This window comes from Danio aesculapii, chromosome 5, assembly GCF_903798145.1.
Source record: "Danio aesculapii chromosome 5, fDanAes4.1, whole genome shotgun sequence".
Lineage (NCBI taxonomy): Eukaryota > Metazoa > Chordata > Actinopteri > Cypriniformes > Danionidae > Danio > Danio aesculapii.
The window spans coordinates 59,160,081-59,182,477 of record NC_079439.1 but is presented as its reverse complement, the minus strand read 5'-3'; the positions used below and the strand labels follow the sequence as shown (position 1 = coordinate 59,182,477).

The window sequence follows — 22,397 nt, the reverse complement described above, 5'->3', positions numbered from 1 at the left end:
GAACACAAAAGAAGATATTTTGAAGAATGTTTACTATTGTCTTCCATAGTACCTTTTTCCCTACTATGTCGAACATTCCTCAAAATATCTTTTGAAAAGCGGAAAGAAAACAGTAAAGGTGAGCAACCATTTAAGGGTGAGTTATTTAAATACGATTAATAAATTCATTATAAAATTCTATTTTTTTCTTATTAAGAGAACATATGATGGTTAAAAATACAAACATACTATAAATAAACTACATACAGTATCATGGTATAGAATATTTCTTAGATTTGCTAATTGTATTATCTAAAACATTGAATATTTATATACATATACATACATAATACATAATATACATGAAAAGACTATTAGTAAGATATGCAGTTGTTTTATTATCCAAAATATTACTATGCTAAATTAAAGAACATGCTACAGAATATTTCTCTCTCTCTTTGTTTGTTTTTTGATAATGAAAAGAAGATTCAGTTACGACACCTTTAATTCAATTCTTAATTATTATACTACGTCGGTGTTATCGTACCGGTGGCAACGGAGCGCACCATCACAGTGCTGAGCTTGATGATGGGGCTGAAGATGTGTTTGGTCTCAGCGGTGCCCGCCAGATTCTTACTGTGGCATTTTAAGATCAGCTTCTCATCCTGCCTTTGAAGTAGCACCAATATATCCTCCAGCAGCAACGTGTACAGCTCTGAAAACACACACACACACACACACACACACACACACACACACACACACACACACACACAACTGAAATCGTTTCACAATAACATTAAAATAAACCTTCCACATTCAGTTTTGCCTTGATGTCAACTTGTAAAAACACAGTTAAAAGTGATTTACTTCTTCAGAATTACTGCACCTGTAAGAGATCTTTATGATAATGACTTACTGTGAGTTTGGTCTATATTTAAATTCAATTTGAATAAATATGAATTAACAAGCCACACCCACCAATGGTCTTGTCTTTGTTGACCTTCCAGGACAGCGGCCCCTCATGCACCATCTTCCTCTTGGTCAAGTCCAAGCTCTGGATAGGGAGAAAAAAAAATCATGAAATGGCTATAAAATGGTGAGTGATATTTGTTAGATTAGCAGATTTTTTTGCAAAAAATTTGGGTACATAAACTATTGTTAGACTTAAATGACATTTTACAATTAGCTGGTGTATTATGGAAATTCATTCATTCATTCATTTTCATCCGCTTTTCCGGGGCTGGGTCGCGGTGGCAGCAGTCTTAGGAGAGAACGTTAGACTTCCCTCTCCTTAGACACTTCCTTCAAGCGGGATCCCGAGGTGTTCCCAGGCCAGCCAAGAGACAAAGTCCCTCTAGCATGTCCTGGGTCCTCCCCGAGGTCTCCTTCCTGTGGGACATGCCTGGAACGCCTCCCTAGGTAGGCATCCGAAAAAGATGCCAGAGCCACCTCAGCTGACTTTTCTCGATATGGAGGAGCAGCGGCTCTATTCCGAGCTTCTCCCGGGTGACAGAGCTCCTCACCCCTTCTATAAGAGTGCACCCTGCGGAGGAAACTCATTTCGGCCTCTTGTACCCGAGATCTTGTCCTTTCAGTCAAGACCCAAAGCTAACGACCATGGTCGAGAGTAGGAATGTAGATTGACCGGTAAATCGAGATCTTTACCTTTCGGCTCAGCTCCTTCTTTACCACAGCAGAACGTTACATCGACTGCATTACTGCTTCATCAATCGGCCAGTCAATCTCATGATCCATCCTTCCCGCACTCGTGAACAAAACTTTATTTTTTTGCCCAAAATTATTCTAAATGGTTTCATTTATGTAGCTTTGCAAAGAATGTCCTATACAAACATGTTTTGCATTTATTTTCCCAAAGTTTTTGGATGGGTTTTTTTTTTGTAGAAAATTGTATTTGAATATGCGGGTGGACAATTATGCTGTATGCACTATTGAATGAATTTGAATAGGAGGAGACATTTGACATTCTAACCCAAAACAACCGCTTTCAACAGATCCAATTCTTATTTGTAAACAAATGGATCATTTTTAAAAGTAGAAGATCATTTGATTTATCTATCATATAATTTCATTAATATACACAAAGAACCACATCTATTTGTCTTAAAGTGGTGAAACACACTGTTTGGCTACTGTGTATCAAAAAGTGTACATGTGCAGTACTGTGAAAATGTCTTGAGCTTAGTATTTTCACAAAAAAAAGTTTAAAGTCAGTTATTTATACATTTTCTTCTGTATAATGTCAGTTGGAAATATTAATTTACATTTACAAACGTTTTGTCATTAATTGTAATTATACAGTGAAATTATTGTCTGTACAAGGAGTCACAACTGCCAGAGTCTGATTTGATCATCATCAAGTCTGTCTGAAATGACATGAAGAAACAGAACAAACTGAGAAAAACCAACCCAGAGGAACTTTGATGACATCTTTAAGATGCTTAAAAAACAAAGCTACCGTACTGTTCAAATGCTGTAAAATGAGGATGCTTTCAAAAAATAATGCAGAAATACATTTTATTTATCAATTAAGTGAAGTCTCACAAACTATTTTCGAGAGGAGCATGTGATATGATCTACTGCAGCTGGTCTCTCATCTACAATCATTAGCTAGCCAATCAGATTAATCCACACTCACTTTAAGTAGCCTAGCCAAAATCACTCCCTTATTTTCGTTTCTGAAGAAACCCCCCCATCCTCCTTTACCACGGGGAGCTCTCGAGAACCACCTGATCTCGTACTCCCTTTACATGCTCTATTGACCACGCGGGAACCCTGGGCTCAATTATCTCTGAGCTCAGGGTTCTCTCCTGGGACAGCATGCCAAACCTGCTAATAGCATCGAGCAATATCTAAGTGTGAACTCTTGAACTTACATTATCTAAATCACATCAACATTTGGTATGACCATACTTTGCATTTAAAACACTTTGTATACTTGGCCATAGTTTTTCAGGTAGCTTTGCAGGTTGGCTAATGTTTGGAAATGTAAATTGACTGACATGCTACAGAAAAATATAGTAAATACAGAGTTAAAGTCTTATTGTGGAACGACGCAGTGGCGCAGTAGGTAGTGCTGTCACCTCACAGCAAGAAGGTCGCTGGTTCGAGCCTCGGTTGGGTCAATTGGCGTTTCTGTGTGGAGTTTGCATGTTCTCCCTGCGTTCGTGTGGGTTTCCTCCGGGTGCTCCGGTCCCTCACAGTCTAAAGACATGTGGTATAGGTGAATTGGTTTGGCTAAGTTGTCCGTAGTGTATGAGTGTGAATACGCGTGTATGGATGTTTCCCAGAGATGGGTTGCAGCTGGAAGGGCATCCGCTGTGTAAAGCATATGCTGGATAAGTTAATAAAGAGACTAAGCCGAAAGGAAATGAATGAATGAATGAATGAATAGTCTTATTGTCTATAAGTTATAAACAAAGAATAAAGCATAATAGTCAGATCTGCAGATATTATAATGAAAAATATTTGTACTAATTTGTATTATTGCTAATAATAAGAATGTAACAAGGTAGAAAATATGTCATATGGTCAACAACATTAGTCAAATCTACAAATATCTTAATATTTATGTATAATTAATCATTATCATTATGCTGATAAGTGAACACACTTGTGCATCTTTTTGTAATCTGCAGGTTTTATTTTTCTGTCTCCAGGTTATGTGATAATAAGCACGCTCTGACCTTAAACTCTGCGATCATGGTGTTTTCACTCTGCTTCAGTGAGGACAGGTCTAGTCGTCTCTGGTAGTCCTCCAATCTCTGGGGGCAGCAGAGAGTCAGAGTCAGTTTGAGTAGATTGAGCTAAACTCAGGTTTTCCACTGTATTATCTGCTCACCTGCTTGTTTTCGGCTTCCTTCACCTCCTGGTTCACGTGAGTGAGGATCTTTCTGCAGCATTCGCCAGCCCGTTTCACTTTACTTCTCTCCTCTGTGTCCTCTGCCATCCAATAACAACAACAATTGTTCAATGATTACAGACTTACACAGCTAAATATTTCTGTGTCAATTAGCCTGTCGCCATTATTACACAATCAATTTATTACATCAATCTGTTGGAATAGTTTCAAATCCACAATCGCCTACTTACATTCAGCTTTTTTTTTACAATACAGTTTGCAATTTTTGGTCACACTTTATTTTAAGTCACAATTCATGCTATAAACAAACCATTAACGAAGACTCTTAGCTACTAATTAGCTGCTTATTAATAGTGAGGCAAGTAGTTGGGTTTTCAGTTTTCACCTGTCGTCACACCATCAGGGGAACACATTACTAACGCAAAACATTACTATCCAGACGCCCAAGTTTTTCGTGATTCCGCAATCACTGAATCCAATGAAAAATCAACAAAAACTCACAATTTTTTAAGATCCGGCAAAATTCATAATTAAACGCAAAATAATTGCAAAAAATGTAAATAATCTCATAAAACATAAAATTCCAAACCATATAAATCAAAAACATATGAAATGGGGGGCGAGGGGGAGGTTTCAGCTTGTGCAGTAAGCAGATGCGGATCAAACGCGAGTGATTTACATGTGAATTCATAGCAAAGATGAGATATAGACATCATGTGATGTGAACTGGGCGTTTTGTGCATTTGACAAGCTTCAGACTGCAAACGAAAGTAGGCGCAAACATCTAACAAATGGAGCAATGAAACAGACAGAAAAGCAAGTGGTTTACAATGATGGAGATTGGTTCAAGGCTGACAACCGTTATAACTTATATATGATCGAATAAGGAGACATTATTTATGCTTTACATGTATGGCTGATATTATGATGTGCATCAAATCGATAAATTACTTCATGTAACTTTTTCTCAGCAGTTAACAAAAGAAAATGCGTCCTTGCCATTGACCGGTTTTACGGCAATCTGTGTTGCCGTAAAATCTGAGTGAAATGGAGTGAAATCTAAGAGAAAGTAAGATCGTGGATAAAAATAAGAGTTATACAACCTTCTTTTGGCTTAATTCCTACCGTTTTAGCTCTTGTCTTGACAAGAGACCAAAATAAAGGAGCTTTATTTTAATTTGATTTGTGTCATTGTTTCAGATTGCACACTTTAGGTTACCTTTATATATAATTATTTACATTTATACGTTTTTTTTAAACGTAAAATTGTCCTCAAATTTCTGGGAATTACTGCCAGAAAAAAAAAAAAAAGGGAAAAACTAGGGGGCCTGACTATCATTACTAAACATTACTACTAGCTGGGGTAATTCCTCTTTTTTTTTTAGCTCCTCCAAATAAACTGATAATTATTGTGCAATAAGATATACCATTAACCCAACTTGAGACATGCCTGGGATGTGCTTCTGCAGAATTCATTCAGAAAAAGAACAACCAAAAAGGAGAAATTCACAGATTTGTGTCGAATGGTAGCACCATTGACCCACAACAAACTATGGAACCTACACTGTCAGTTTGTTTGTATGCTTTTTAATCAGTTTCTATTGTAATTTGCAGGTTTAGAGCAATTAAAGTATACATTGAAATGCAAAATCAAAGTATAAATAGCAGAAGTGAGCGAATTGATTTTAATAGAGCAGATATTAATCTATGCGAAAAACAACACTAAATATAAAAGCAGACACTTACAAACTACAACGCCATCAATAATGGCTAAATCGTTGAGGAATATCCAAACAATAGATTTATAAAAAATCAAAAATAAATAAAATAATAATAATAATCGCTGAAATGGAGCTCTGACTGGGACATGACGCTTTTAAATGACTGAAAAATGACCAGGTTTAGCTGCCATTATGGCTTTTGCACAATTGGGTAGGATTGGGAATGTAGAATAAGATCATACTTTATAACTATTGATAAACAATATATTAATAATAGGCAGGAAACAAGCTAGTAGTTTTTAAGAATTGTGACAAACTAAAGTGTTTTCCATTTTTATGAAGTGAGAGTTTGACATTTCTTGTGATTTGATTTGCACTATTTCGTCTAACATTTTATTTTCATGGCAATATAATCTTTACCCTATCACCAGACAGCTTTAAATGACAGTTGTATGATGTGTGGCTGTTATTTTATGTCCTTATCTTGTCTTATAGTCACACTAGCAAAGCTTTTCATTTGAAGTCCAACTAGAATCAGTACTTCTGTGAATGTATGATGCAGGATGTGTGAAAAGGGTCTCAAGATCATTCTGGCAAAAACAGAACTCAATACAGACATCTGTGCTGTCATTATCGTGGAAGACGAGTCTTAGTTTCAGAGACACACACGACAGCAATATGGCACCATGTATTTTTTACTCATGAAACTGATATAAAATGGTAAATCATATAAGTCAAATTGGATTTAAATGTATCAAATATTTTATTTATTATGATATAGTGCATTTTTGATCATGTAAATGTAATAAAACCGGAGACAATGTTTGCTAGATTTGCAGAGATGTTAATATTTTATAATATGATTATTATTTGTATTTTTACTGATGGAAGTGACAAAATTGTAAAGGATGTTTGTCAGATTAGCAAGTATCTTTAATATTTACAATATTAATAATTGTAGCATAACATATTTTTGCTAAATAATTTGCACAATGATATTTGTAAGATCAGCAGCTGTTTTATAATAATAAGTATTACTACTACTGATATTATTATATACAATTTTGCTAATAGTTTTTCTTTTTAAGGACATGGTCAATGATAATTGTCAATTTAGCACATATCCTAACATATTAATTATTATCATTATTATTATTATTTAATGCAATTTAACAAATGTACAGATGTTGTAATATTTTGGACATATTTAATTACTTAAATTATGTATTTTTGCTCATCAAAAGACATGCGATGAATAGTTGTCAATGTAGCAGATACTGTATATCAATGCTTAAAATATTATTTTGAAATAGGATTTTAAACCAAATTGTAATATTTACCTGCTTCACAGATTCTGTAATATTTCAAATATTATTATTATTCATTTTAATGTTACATTTAGCTGAGACAACAAACAACACTGTAAAGGATAGTTCAATTTAGCAGATTTCTCAATATTTAACTATAAATTAAATAAGAAAACAGGGAACAACTTATGGATATAACATACACTCACCAGCCACTTTATTAGGTACACCTAACTAGTACCGGGTTAGATCCCATTTTGCCTTCAGAACTGCCTTAATCCTTCATGGCATAGATTTAACAAGGTACTGGAAATAGTCCTCAGAGGATTTTGGTCCATATTGACATGATAGCATCCCGCAGTTCCTGCAGATTTGTCGTCTGCACATCCACAATGGGAAACTCTCATTCCACCACATACCAAATGTGCTCTATTGGATTGAGCTCTGGTGACTGTGAAGGCCATTTGCGTACAGTGAACTCATTGTCAAGTTCAAGAAACCAGTCTGAGATGATTTGTGCTTTATGACATGGTGCGTTATCCTGCTGGAAGTAGCCATCAGAAGATGGGTACACTGTGGTCATAAAGGGATGGACATGGTCAGCAACAATACTTAGGTAGGCTGTGGCGTTGACATGATGCTCAATTGGTACTAATAGGCTCAAAGTGTGCCAAGAAAATATCCCCCACACCATTACACCATCACCACCAGCCTGAACTGTTGATACAAGGTAGGATGGATCCATGCTTTTATGTTGTTGACACCAAATTCTGACCCTACCATCTGAATGTCACAGCAGAAACTGAGACTCATCAGACCAGGCAATGTTTTTCCAATCTTCTATTGTCCAATTTTGGTGAGCCTGTGCAAATTGTAACCTCAGTTTCTTGCTTTTAGCTGACAGGAGTGGCACCCAGTGTGGTCTTCTGCTGCTGTAGCCCATCCACCTCAAGGTTGGATGTATTGTGCGTTCAGAGATGCTCTACTGCATACCTCGATTGTAATGAGTGGTTATTTGATTTACTGTTGACTTTTTTTTTTATCAGCTGGAAACAGTCTGGCCATTCTCCTCTGACATCAACAAGGCATTTGTGCCCACAGAACTGCCGCTCACTGGATATTTTCTCTTTTTTGGGCCATTCTCTATAAAGCCTGGAGATGGTTGTGCGTGAAAATCCCAGTAGATCAGCAGTTTCTGAAATACTCAGACCACCCTGTCTGGCATCAACAACCATGCCCATTCAAAGTCACTTAAATCACCTTTCTTCCTCATTCTGATGCTCGGTTTGAACTGCAGCAGATCGTCTTCACCATCTCTACATGCCTAAATGCATTGAGTTGCTACCATGTGATTGACTGATTAGAAATTTGAGTTAACAAGCAGTTGGACAGGTGTGCCTAATAAAGTGGCAGGTGAGTGCATAAAATATTACTAATAATTAGGTGTATTTTTTCTGATGAAATAACAACATGGTAAAATACATCTGCCACATATAGAGACATTTCAATATAAAAAAATAAATGAATAATTATAATATCTTGAATTAATGTGAAAAAACCACAAGCATAACAGAAAATCAAATGAGTGCTGAATAAAGCAGAAGCTGATGAACCTGTGTATTTGGCGATGTTCTCCAGCAGAAGCGGATACTTTGTGAGTCGTAACGTCTCCACAGGAATAATGTCTTTTAACTGCAGCCTGCGACAATGACGGTTGCTCTCAGCCTCCTGCAATGCAAACACTTCAACAATAAAATCACAATGACTGGATAGGAAACACACAGCATAATTAAACCAGCATTATCTGACCTGTATGAAGGCATTGAAGCGCTGGTCTTTCTTCTGCTTGCTCTTGATGAGCTCCAGGGCGAAGGGCTGGTTACTGCAGTATGTGCCTACCGCTCTCTTGATCTTATCCTCCTCTTCTTCACTAAACTGTGGGTAATGCATATATATATATGATTCAAACGGCTTCGACTGCTTTTTTTCCGGTCTGTTCTCAACAAAAAAGATGACATTTTAAAAATGTTAGAAATCAGAGTTGCATTATATATGTTTTTCCTACTATGGAAGTCACCAGTTACTGGTTTCTAACAATGTTCAAAATGTTTTTTGAGTTCAACAGAAAACAAAGTAACTCATAAACGTTTGAAAACACTTGGGAGAGAGTTCATTTTTATTTTTTGAGTGAACTATCCCTAGTAAAAATGTATTTAATAATATTTATCATAGATATTTATAACAATGGTAACACTTTAGAATAATGTTCCATTAGGTAATGTTAGTTAAAGTATTAACTAACATCAAGTAAGTATGAATAGCCTTGTAATGCATTTATTAATCATAGTTCAACATTATTCAAAGGGCACCATGGCTTGACATTAACACCCGCCAGCCCACCAAATGTGGGTAGATTTCAGCTGTGGAGGGTAAGACAGTCCCACCCACTAGCCACTTTGGGTCTTTGGCTAGTTGAAAATATATTTTTTTTTATGGTAGTTTTCTTAAAAGCAGGCTCTCAAGAGCTCCAGATGTTTTTAAAAATGTCTTTTTTGCATAACCATATGCATGCAATCATTTGTACATTATCACACACAGTAAGCCTATGTTTTTCATCTGCTTTCTTTTGCTTAGTTTTTTTCTGTTTATGGTTTAATTCTCATTTTTTAACATCATTTATAAAATTGCTTTAATAGGAGATTTACTCCCCATTTATGTGTAGTTAACTGGTGATCTGAAAGACCTAGCCATTATTTTAGATACACAGTAATAATTTTTTTTTATGTCAATTGTTTGTTTTTTTATGAAAGAATTTGTTGAATAAAAAGTGCACCTATACAGTTATATTTTGCTTGTTTTGACACATTATTTAAAAAGTGTAGATAAGAAATAATGATTTATTTTTGGAGTGGTCAGAGAAAATTGTGATAAAATTCGAGAAAATAAATCTTTAGTGAAAGGTCATGTGAAATAAAACTAATTGCAAAGTGACGCTATGAAACCTCAACCCATTTGCTCATACACAACACATAAAAAAGTGAAATGAATGAGGAGGCATGTGGAAAAAACACAAAATCTAAATCAAGTCATTTTAGCATGCCAAAGTCACATTTATGAATATAAAATATATTTTCCCAACAACAAAATTGTGGCTAATGAAAATGGCAAGTGGCTAGTAATGTTGGAAAACTACTAGCCAGAGTGGCTGGTGATCAAAAAAAAAAAAAAAAAAAAAGGAAAGCCCTGAGGGCACCTATTTTAAGATTTAATATAAGTCTTTTGTGTCTCCAGAATGTGTCTGTAAAGTTTCAGCTCAAAATACCCATCAGATTATTTATTATACCTTTTTAAATTTAGGAAATGTAAGCTGTTATGACATTGTAGCTGTTTAATGTCGCCTGTGCCTTTAATGCAAATGAGCTAGTTTTATATATATATATATATATATTATTATTTTTTTTTTTGTACTGTTGTTTGTACTGTAATTTGTTGTCAGATCTTGTCATTGTGATACAGAAAGAAAAATACGGCATTGCATAACACAAAGCAAAAACAAAACAAAAGTAGAAATTTGAACATAGGACAATATCCTTTGAGATGCACCTTTATTAGGAAAAGTCAAGATTCACCTGGGAGAAAATGGTATTGGAAATTGCACATAATCATTTGCATGGATGTACGCAAGCATTTGCAACTTGTTCAAAAGAATGAGAAACTGCTTTTCTAATGTGCACAAGTGACTCAATGATGTAAAGATTGAACAAGCAGTTTTGAGCATTTTAATTCAGATCTAAGAAATGGACCGAGCAAAAACTGAGCAAAAAAAGCGACTGAGCAAAAACTGTAATATTATTTATTCACGCATGAATTTGACATTTTAGAGTTTTCACATATGTATCGATTAAGGTCATAGGCTCATTATTTTACTTCAAACTTTTTGCTAAAAATAAATATTGAATGATCTCACTGAAATATTGCACATTCTTCACATTCAGTGCATTTTGACTAATACCCACATATAGAGAGTTGCAATAGTCAAGTTCTCCCAAAGTAAAAGTATGGATCACCTTCTCAAGGTCATTAAAAGAGAGAAATTACTTCACTTTTGCCATAAGTCTTAAATAGAAAAAACTGGATTTAACAACTGAATTTACTTGTTTGTTAAATTTCAGATCACTATCGAAATGAAACCTTAGGTTTCTAACAACAGGTTCTTGATAAAACCTAATAATTCCATAGGGGCAGGATCCCCAAACCAGACCAGCTCAGTTTTCTCCTCATTGAAATAAAAAAAAATTGACGACAGCCAGGTCTTAACCTGGATTAGACCTCTCATAAGGGAGTCAAGGGCATTTTTATCATTACTTTTAAGACATAAATCTGAGTGTCGTCAGCATAAAAATGAAAAGCCACCCCATATTTACGAAAAATAGATCCTAAAAGTAAATTATATAAAGAAAAGAAAATAGGTCCAAGGACAGACCCTAGCAGAACTCCACATGTCAGGGGTCTGGGGGATGAAAAGGTCTGACCAACATTAACACAAAAGCTTCTGTTTGACAAATAAGATCTAAACCAATTTATGCCTACCAAATTCTCAAGACGGGAAATAAAGATCTCATGGTCTATAGTGTCAAAAGCTGAAGTGCGGTCAAGAAGCATGAGGATCACAGAGTGCCCCGAGTCCCTAAATAACAAAATGTCATTCATCACGCGTAGCAGTGCAGACTCAGTACTATGATATGCCTTAAAACCTGACTGAAAAACTTCATGAACACCGTTAAGCTCCAGAAACCTCTGCAGTTGTGTTCTCCAAGATCTTAGATAAAAGGGGTCGTTTTAAAATAGGTCTAAAATTGGACAGCACAGATTTATCCAAATTTGTTTTTTCAGAAGAGGCTGCACTACAGCATGTTTTAATTGTGAAGGCACCACTCAAAATTTATTACACTATTACAATTCAAACACCATTAAACATTTCTACAAATGCTAGATATAAGCTCATGCATAAATCTACTTCATACATAAATCTGATCGCAAACTGCTCTGCAACAGCAAGCCTGCAGAATGAGTTTAATCACATTAAGCCATATCATGAGTATGGTTTGATATGATAATTAAGACTTTTGTTATGCTATTTTTAAGAGATAATAATTTTTATTCACAAATATTAAAACCTTTACTGTTTGCAGACTTTTTTTTGCATCATGGATCTCTCTTTAACACATATTTGCTGCTGTTTCTCTGCTGTCTTACCCAGGAAAGTAGATCATCTCCTATTGAGTCAATGAGAGCGGTCTCGTTCTTCTTCCGTACGGCGGCCATTTGTTCGGTTAAAGACACTGAAGTGAGAAAAGAAGGAAGACGGTGTTAGGAAGGAGTGTTTGTTTCAGATGTCCACTGATTTACGATGTTCTGTGAAGATTTACAGTGCAGCTGAACGATCTCCTCCAGGTTGCTGAAGATGTTTTTGATGTCTGCGGGAGGAAGGATGGCGTCTCTGATTAGCGGCTGGTAAAATAAATTCTCCAGAACCTTCATCATTCGAACGTGTGCTCGCTCCGTGTAGAACAGCTCTGAGGGAGTAATTACAGAAACAGTTTTAAGTTTAACTGAAATATGCATAACATTAAATTGATATTTAAATAAACACAAAAACAAATAAGGTACAAATTTGCAATTATGGAATTTACTAAACAATTCTGATCAATTCTACAATAACAACAACAAAAGATGAAATCATAGGGCCAGAGTTATAAAAACAGACCAGAAGCACCTTATAATTAAGTCAAACTATTTGAGATGTCATATGTATGCAAAAAGAATTTGATCATATTTAAATTTATTAAATGCCATAAAAATGTTATAAAATTCTTAAGACAAAGGTCGATATGTTAGTGCACTAATATATAACACTTTATTTGAAATACAATAAAAAATATATATTTATTCAATAATGGCACTGAAAAACATAACTTTTTTTTAAAAAAGCTACGAAAATAAAACAAATTAATGTATTTAAAGATATTATCATATTTATATCATATTTAAAGACTGCGTGAACCGGATAATGCTGCAGACGGAGATGGAATATGAGTAGGGGGCGGGGCTTTATTTTGGAGCCCCTCCTCTTATTTTTCACTCGCAGCAAACTTACGGCTGGAGGGGTGTGGCTAAGAATATTTCGCCCTAGCCGTCAAACTGACATCATCAGAATATTACTGCCACTGATAATATTTTGATTTAAGCGTTACAAAAATAAATAAATAAATAAATAAATTCAGTGGATTTACTTGCACGGATATTAAAATAAACACAGTAAATTTTGATTTCATGTAGACATTTATAAAGAACAAAGATAAATAAAAAATTAATTCATATTAAAAAGTGGGTATGCAATTTACGGTTACAGAAAAATGTCTATATAAAATGTTATATAACATTATATAAAATTATACATAAATCAAATCAAAACTAATTATTTCAGGGACTTGCTTACCATTGATGACTTCCTGTCTCTTAATTTCCTGAGGCGTGAGTGTGGACAGGATTTCTCTGCTCACTAGTGTCTGCCAGTTTGGAGGCTCGAGCTCGGCTTCAACACACTGATCATCTTCACTCTGCACCTCTCCAGAGCCCAGTGGATCCAACCTGCTGCTCAAACACACCACAAGATCATCAAAAACAGGCCTAACCCAATGTAAAAAAAGTTCAACATAACTTATTAGTATGTGAATAGAAAGAGCCAAATGTTCAAAACTAATTTCATGCAGTTTTTCCACATTATTCTGTTTTAATTTGTGTTGTAATTTTTTTGAAGTCTGTGTTTTATGATGAATGCAAAAAAAAAAAAAAAAAAAAAAAAAAAACAGTTACAGTTAGTCAAATGAATTCATAAAGCTTTAATCACGCTTTAATCAATCTTTAAAAATGTAGTTTTTTTTCTTTTCCCCAATTTTTTTTAAATATATTTGAAAATTAATACATTACAATATGGAGGAAAATATAATAAAACTTAACATTGCATATACTATAATAATAATAATAAATATTTTCATTATTATTAGTGGTAGTATTAGTAGCACATATTACTAATAACTAAATAAATAAATTCAATTAAAATGTTACAATTCGTTAAATTATATTTTAAAGGAATATCACCTAATAAAGATATTGATCATCATTACTAGTTACAAAACTAGTTACAAAAACAGACCAAATGTCCTTTAAACTACCTGTACGAGATGTCACATGGATGCTAAGAGCGGCGTATAATTAATATTTTTTACCAAATATATTTTATATAAACTTTTATGTTCAATTTAAGTGCAATGCATTTTATTGTAATTAATTGAATTACAAATAATATCCTTAGCTATTATGCAAGTGTACACTACCTGACAAAAGTCTTGTCGCCTATCCAAGTTTTAGGAACAGCAAATAATAACTTGACTTCTAGTTGATCATTTGGCATCAGAAGTGGCTAATATAAAAGGCGAAACCCTCAAGATTAATTAACCAAAATAAAATATAATCATGCCTTGATTTTTAATTATTTAGTTAGGACAGTAAGATCTGACTTTGCTTAGACAAAAGTCTTGTCATTTAACATAAATAATGTCCAGTATAGAATATAAAGTCATGGTGCAGTGGAAATAGAATTAATATTGTGTATGACTCCCATGAGCTTGGAGGATTGTATCCATACATCTCTGCAATGACTCAAATAACTTTTAATTAATAACTTAATTAATTAATAAAGTCATCTGGAATGCCAAAGAGAGCATTCTTGCAGGACTCCCAGAGTTCATCAAGACTCTTTAGATTCATCTTCAATGACTCCTCTTTCATCTTACCCCAGACATGCTCAATAATATTTATCTCTGGTGACTGGGCTGGCCAATCCTGCAGCACCTTGACCTTCTTTGCCTTTAGGATCTTTGATGTGGAGGCTGAAGTATGAAAAGGAGCGCTATCCTGCTGAAGAATTTAACCTTTCCTGTGGTAGTGTAATGGGCAGCATAAATGTCTTGACATCTCAGGCTGTTGATGTTGCCATCCACTCTGCAGATCTCTCGCACACCCCCATACTAAATGTAACCTCAAACCATGATTTTTCCTTCACCAAACTTTACTGATTTCTATGAGAATCCTGGGTCCATGCAGGTTCCAGTGGCTTCTGCCACTTTTCCAATTGATCAACTAGAAGTCAAGTTTTTATTTGTTGCTCTTACAACTGGGATTGTCGACAAGACTTTAGTCAAGGAGGTGTATATTTATGTAGATTTTATATACATTCAGTATATTAAAAAATATATATACATATATACATATATATTAGGCTTGGGCGGTATCCAAATTTTTATACCGTCAAACTCCTCCCTATTTTACCTCGGTATCCGGTATTACTGTGCGTAATAAAAAAATTATGATATAAGGCTCAGACAGCGTCACCAAACTGTTGGCTTGTGCCTAAACCATTGAGAAACTGAATACCGTACATGTGACCTTAGGTTCGCGGTCACCTGTTTTTCTTGTTCGCATTAGAGATCTGCGAAGGATGCTGTCTCTCATTCACACACATACTGTACACACACACACACGAACAGCTCGCTAGCGATATTGTTAGACTGCCTGCTCCGGTTCAAATGACACCAGAGTTACCCACCGCTCCCGCGCTTTATTCGGAAATTTATTCCCGCACCGCAAGAAATCTGGGAATGGGGGAATGCAGACCTCTAGTTTGTATTTACCACATCTCATTCTCATTCGGTCGAAATACTGCCAAACGGTAGATGTTGTGTTCTTTTTCGAGACCAGGTCACTTGGTGCGCGACTCGCCATCTTACCTCACCTCTCTCTCTCTCTCTCTCTATATATATATATATATATTATACAGTGAAACACAAAAGTATGAGACTGAAAATGTCATATGTGTATTGCCCATATTAATGTCCACAATGGCCAAAAGACATCAGTATCCTTCACTGAAAAAAACAAAAACAAACAAAAACACACTACCTGATCACAAAAGCATTGAATACTCACCTCCTGTCAGGCCTGGGGGTGCCAGAGTCCTGCATCCTGTAAAGGTAAAACACATTCCTATTAATTACCACACATTACCAGCATCCCAATATCCTAAAAGCCACATGTTATCAGCACTGCTTTTTTCCCCAGTCATGAGGCACTTCATTCTCTGTCTGTCCCAGCAGGATGATTTACAGAGAACTGCTCCACAGAGCCAAGCTTTGTTTCAGATGCTGCATGAGCATCATCACTACAGAGACATTAGGAACAAAAATAGCTGTGAGGCCTGAATTGTGGCCACTGAGACAGACAGACCACTCTTACTCTAAACAGCCCGATTATAAGACGGTGTCTGCTCGACGTCTTCTAACACAAATCCATCTTTATTGCAGATGCTTGTGGAGGGATTTAATAGAGGATTCATATAGAGATTAATAAAGAATTATATTATGCACTACAATGCAGACATTTGGGACATAAGATAGAATTTTTTGTAAACTTATTTATTTTTGTAAAATATATTTAAATTGTTAAATGTAATGCGAATTTAAAATGATGGTTCACAATTGTAATACATTTAGAATTTTAATATTTTCCTGATGCAAAGCTGATTTTTTAGTATCATTAGTCCTGTCTTCAGCATCATGCGGTCCTTCGGAAATAATTTTATTATTCTGACTTAGTACTTAAAAAACATGCTTTTAATTATCAATGTTGTGCTGCATTTTTTGTGTGGAAACGTGGATGTGTTTTTTTTTCATTAATAGAAAAGCTCAAAAGAACATCACTTAATTAAAAAAAAAATATTTCAAACTGAAATTACAAAATCAAAACTTTTCCTTTTTCCTTAAATATGCTATTAAATATAGTGGGGTGGGGTGGGGGTGGGGGGTTATTGAACATGTCATGTTTTTTCTTGGGAATAAAATTTCTAAAGGAGCTGTTGACATGGAATTGAACCAGATTTTGGTAAAAACCCAAACAATACAAACATAAAAATGAAAAAAATAAAAAATAAATCTGAAAAATTAGTTATGTGTAATAAGGATCAAATGGCACAAGGAGAAAGTACTGAACTACTGAAACTTATTTAATACTTTATATAAACAGGGTTTCTGCAAGGGCTGCACCACTTTTTAAGACCTTTTTAGAACCATCAAGAATTCAATTTTAGACGGGTTGAACATGAAGGATTTTTTTAATGGTCCAGTAGAATTTTCTTTTACTTTTACCCATTGAAAATTCTAATGAGTTATTTCTTAGCCACATATTTAAAATAATGTGTCAAAACAAGCAACCTTAAAAAAAAACTTTTTAAAAATAAAAACTTAAACGAATTGTATGCACATCAAACTATTATTTATAAATAGAGTTTTGCTAAAAGTTTTATTGAGATGTATTGTTGGTGGATATATGTTGAATCGATTGGGTAGCTTTACATAAACAAAGAAAAATCAAGACCTGTTTAAAATGATTTAAGACCTACAAGACAATATTTCAGTGAATTTAACACTTTTTTTATTTATCTTTTTAAATTTAGGACATTTAAAGACTTTGCGGATACGTCTGTATAAAGGCTTTTTTGGTGAAGGCAGCTTAAAGATGCATCTCATATGGAGAATGAAGTCACATGCATTACTCGGATGTGAGTTTTATTCTCGGACTTCAACAGACTTCAAGTGTAAAAATTTTGATGCTTCTGTGGGTCTTGTCTATCAAATCTTATCATTATTTTGTATTTTCTATTGGATTCAAGTCAGGTGATTGGCTGGGCCTTACTGCAACTTGATTTTCTTTCTCTGAAAGCATTTGAGAGTTTCCTTGACTGTGTTTTGGATCATTGTCTTGCTGAAATGTCCACACTGGTTTCATCTTCATTATCCTGTTAATATTCATTTACAATGAGGAAGGCCAGAGGGTTGCTGAAGAACTACTGAGAGATTTCGGCTGCTGTCTGGGCTTTTACTGCCTTTCTACAGCTCCCTTTCTTCATGTGTTCTATACTTTTTTCCCACTTCATTTAATTACACATAACTTCATTTGTGAACTAATTAGATTTTTTCTCTGTGCATATATGGATTTCTTTGGTTGTTATCAACATCTGGTGAAAATTTCAAGTCAATGGCACCTGTAGAAATAGGTTTTCAGAGAAAAATGGTGACGTGGTCAATACTTATTTCCCAGATTGTATACAGTATATACATCAAACAATAGTAATGTATATATGATCACCTGTGTTAATAAAATAAAAAGTATTTATTAAAGAACAGCTTTTGGATCCAAACTTTTGATTGCAGTTAAATCTAGACTCAAGTTTAGATTTATGTATTATAAAATAAAAAAGTTGCATAAAATTTGATTTCTGATCATATACAAAATCAATTCAGCTTTTACAAACCCAGTCATTTTTTCACTAAGCAATAACAAATTGTGTGCGTGTGTGTCAAAAGCGATTAAATGTAAAGTGAGCCTGGACTATAATGGCTTGACTCACTTTTCGGTCTCAGCTTCCTCCTCCTGTAGATTCTCCAGTGTGCAAGTGCTGAAGTCAAAGTGAGTGTTTAAAGACGAAGAGTCCTGCGAATCCCCTGAGACAGTGCCCTCTCCCAGCCTGGCCAGTGCAGAAGAGGGAAGTCCCCCTAATGCACAACCAGAGACACAAACTTCAGTCAGAAAAACAAAAACTCTTGAAATCAGTGCTGGAGAGAAGACGCTACTTAAATACTTAAAATTAGTTTTGACACATTGCTCCTAAATGTATTTCTAGTTAATTTTTTTGTCAAGTAAGAACCAGCTGTGTCCCATGTGTGTAAATGATATTAAAATTCGCCAATGTTATGGATCAATCATCACCACTTTCTAAAGAATTTGGACAAAAAGACATCATTATCCTTTAGGAAGTCCCAACGTTTACTAAATGAATCCTCTTTTTCATATTTTATCTTCATTTACTGTATATTAATCAGCTGGGAAAGGCTTAAAAAGGTAAAAGAAGAGGACCAATTACAGAGCCTTGAGGGACACAATGATTTAAGCACTGCTCACATTATGCAAATTTAGCCAAGATTTGGTCATCTGAGACAAATTTGAGAAATCCTAAAACAGATTTCTGTAATCCTAGGCTAAAATTTGAAGTCTTTGATAATTTCTTTGACATGTTCACGGACATCCCCATAATGGCCAATAAAATAAATAAAAAAATCAGTTCAATGAAGTTCTTGTAGTGTTAGAACATTTCAGACACTTTTCTGCAAAGCAAAATTAAAGCTACAGATTGTTTATGTTTGCTGGGAGATATTGTTTCAAACCATGGGTTTATTAAATAAGTCACAGATGGATTATGTCAAACTCTGGATGGATTTTGATTGTCATTCAGGCCTGTTTACACTAATACGTTTTAGTTCTAAAATGGCATTTTAGAACGAAAACGATCCACGTCCACACTGGCGTTTCATCTGGCATTTCTTAACAGCTCTCTGTCCACACTACACCACTGAAAATACACATCACGTGAACACGCACATTCTGGCATGCGCTGCAGCGTATGCACGCGTCTGAGCTCCAGGCACTCAGCGGGTGCTTTAAGCACACCTCCCCAGATGAGAGCAGCGCACATCAGACAGTTTATCAAGGATCTTCCTTGGATTTCATCTCACTATAGTTGATAAACGTGATATTTAGTTAATCCTGTCTCTATCTAACGACTCTGGTCTTTTGAATCTATTACTTGTTCTCAGGTAACGTGTTTAGGTTGAGCGCAAAGTTAATATATTAATTAATGTAACCACCATGTACACTGATTCTGCACATTTAACTGATTGCTTGCCTTTCTTTTCTATATTGTATAAACTTATTATATGTTATACCTTTATAATGGCTATTATTGATTATTAAAACTGATACTCAGCATAAGAGACAGGATGTGTTTCATATTTTCAATGAAAATGAAAGGAGGCAGTAATGTTATAGGCTCCATTTTGTTATAAATATGCATACAGTGAAGATGATGGTCATATAAATATGGAGCTACACTATGCCTTAACATCTTTGGTGTCTGTTAGATTGTTAATATCAAAATAAAAATAGGCAGCTCCTTATATCATGTTTTTATTTTATTGTAAAGATAGTGAAACAACGTAGCCAGGGCGATGTGAATGACGTTATAAAGTTTGTCTTCCATATCAAACTTGCGAAGTCTGAACTTAAGAAAAGGATGCAAGACTGAACTTTGTGCACTAGCCTAATATTGAGGGAAAAAGCCCCAATCAGATTGGCGAATGTCTGAGGCCATGCCTCAGTTTCACATGTCTCCGTTTTCCCCATCCACACTGACACGGAGCAGCGGCGGTTTAAAATAAAAATGGACTATTCAGCATTTTCAAAAAGGTCAGTTTTCAGGGCTCGAACACTCTGGGGTACTGGGGACGGAAGGCGTAACCGTAGCAAAACTTATTCGCTTTAAAACTAAAACGTATTAGTCTAAACGGGGCCTCAGTGTGACATTATGACAAGTGAGATCTGAATCATGTTTGTGCGGTTTCTGACACACTAGGATTGAATAGAATTCATAAAAATCTTATTATTAGTAGTAGTCATTAATGATTATTAATAGTCAGGTTTTAGAAGAGTTTTACAGTCGCAGAATACACATTCACAAAACAACAACAACAAAAAACTAAGAGGACATTATCTCATTATAAATAAAAATATTTATAAACAAGTCAGCACATTCATGTAGACTTATAGAACATCTTTTCTCATCCAATACTTAACATGCTTGCTAATAGTCATATTGTGTACAGAGGCATGAATAAGATATGAAGGAGGAACTCTTAAAAAAGTGGACCAGACACTTGACAGCAATGATTTGTGAAGCGTGTCTCACCTGTCTCAGACTCTCGGTTGATGGCGTCTGTGCCCTGTCCTGCTGGAGCGCTGTAAGGCGGTGACATGATCAGGGCATTGGTGCCATCTGAGCCCTCGCTGGACTGACTGCCCCGTATAGGAGGAGATGACCCATCTGCCTGCTCTCCAGTGCCCAGAGGCAGCTGAGGCTTTGCCGGACGCTGCTTCGGCTCTAGAGCTTTGCTGACTAAAAGTGATAGAAAGAGAAAAAAAATAGTGTCAAGGCTTGACAATAAGGCTGATGGTCAGCTTGAAAGACTCTGTGGACTTTTGCTGATGGGATTGCATGTTACATCTTAATATACAGTATACAAGTCAGCATTATTAGCGCTTCTGAATTATTAGCCCCCCTTTAAATTTATACCCCAATTTCTGTTTAACGGAGAGCAGATTTTTTCAACACATTTCTAAACATAATAGTTTTAATAACTCATTTCTAATAACTGATTTCTTATATCTTTGCCATAATGACAGTACATAATATTTGACTAGATATTTTTTTTAGATGCTAGTTTTAAAGTGCAATTTAAAGGCGTAACTAGGCTAATTATGCAAATGATGGTAATTAGGAAAATCATAGTATAAAGATGGTTTGTTCTGTAAATCAGTGGTCCTCACCCACCGGGGCACGGACCAGTCCGCACAAGAAATCAATAATTATTTTTGTTTTATTTATTATTTGAGTCGATCTTTTATTGTGAAAAATCTTTTATTTTGAAAAATGACCGTATTCTCTCACTTACATCTTGGTCACTTGAGCGCCCAAATTTAACCCACAACAGCTTGTCATCCTCTGAGAAAGCAGTTGATGGTCGCCTAGCAACCTACGAAACTCCGAACCTCCGACCACCCAAACCCCAGCAACCCCCTCCCCCGGTCCGCAGTAAAAAAAAAGCGTTGACCGGTCCGCGGTAATAAAAAGGTTGAGGATCACTGGTGTACACAATTAAAAAAAATATATTGCTTAAGGGGGCTAATAATATTGACATTAAAATAGTTTTAAAAGTTCTAGCCAAAATAAAACAAATAAGACTTTCTCCAGAACAAAAAAATATTATAGGAAATACTGTGAAAAATTCCTTGCTCTGTTAAACATCATTTAGGAAATATTAAAAAAATAAAAAATAAATCCCAGGGCTAATAATTTTGAATTCAACTTTATTTGGATTTTATTTGATCTTATTTACTTGATGAAGTCTTATATTTTTTACATAAGCTAGCAGTTTCTTAAGTGGTATTGACATTAAAACTCAACAATACTTTCGACCGACCGACCGACCGACCGACCGACCGACCGACCGACAGACAGACAGACAGACAGATAGATAGATAGATAGACAGACAGACAGATATAGACAGATAGACGGACAGACGGATGGACAGAGAGACAGATATAGACAGATAGATAAACAGAGAGACAGACAGATATAGACAGAGACAGACAGACAGACAAAAGTGAATCTATTGTTCCATAACACTGTGTTTGGTCAATGATTGAATGATTGTTTTACTATAAAGATAAATATTTGGTGGAAGCCATAATAAATGACATCTGGCATCACAAAATTAATT

At 35.2% G+C, this 22,397-nt stretch overlaps 1 protein-coding gene across 3 annotated transcripts in view; it reads right to left on the bottom strand.

Moving 5' to 3' along the window:
• arhgef12b (Rho guanine nucleotide exchange factor (GEF) 12b) overlaps nt 1-22,397 on the bottom strand; it is a 145,769-nt gene that overhangs the window by 16,278 nt on the left and 107,094 nt on the right. For all 3 annotated transcript variants that reach the window (XM_056458554.1, XM_056458556.1, XM_056458557.1), the window contains 12 exons: nt 20,806-21,012; nt 18,415-18,559; nt 15,939-15,974; nt 13,390-13,544; nt 12,320-12,466; nt 12,147-12,232; nt 8,700-8,825; nt 8,504-8,618; nt 3,842-3,942; nt 3,687-3,764; nt 961-1,036; nt 527-694 (listed from right to left, as the gene is read on the bottom strand). In XM_056458554.1, the coding sequence (XP_056314529.1) occupies nt 527-694; nt 961-1,036; nt 3,687-3,764; nt 3,842-3,942; nt 8,504-8,618; nt 8,700-8,825; nt 12,147-12,232; nt 12,320-12,466; nt 13,390-13,544; nt 15,939-15,974; nt 18,415-18,559; nt 20,806-21,012 (1,440 nt within the window). The remainder of the gene's footprint in view (nt 1-526; nt 695-960; nt 1,037-3,686; nt 3,765-3,841; nt 3,943-8,503; nt 8,619-8,699; nt 8,826-12,146; nt 12,233-12,319; nt 12,467-13,389; nt 13,545-15,938; nt 15,975-18,414; nt 18,560-20,805; nt 21,013-22,397) is intronic.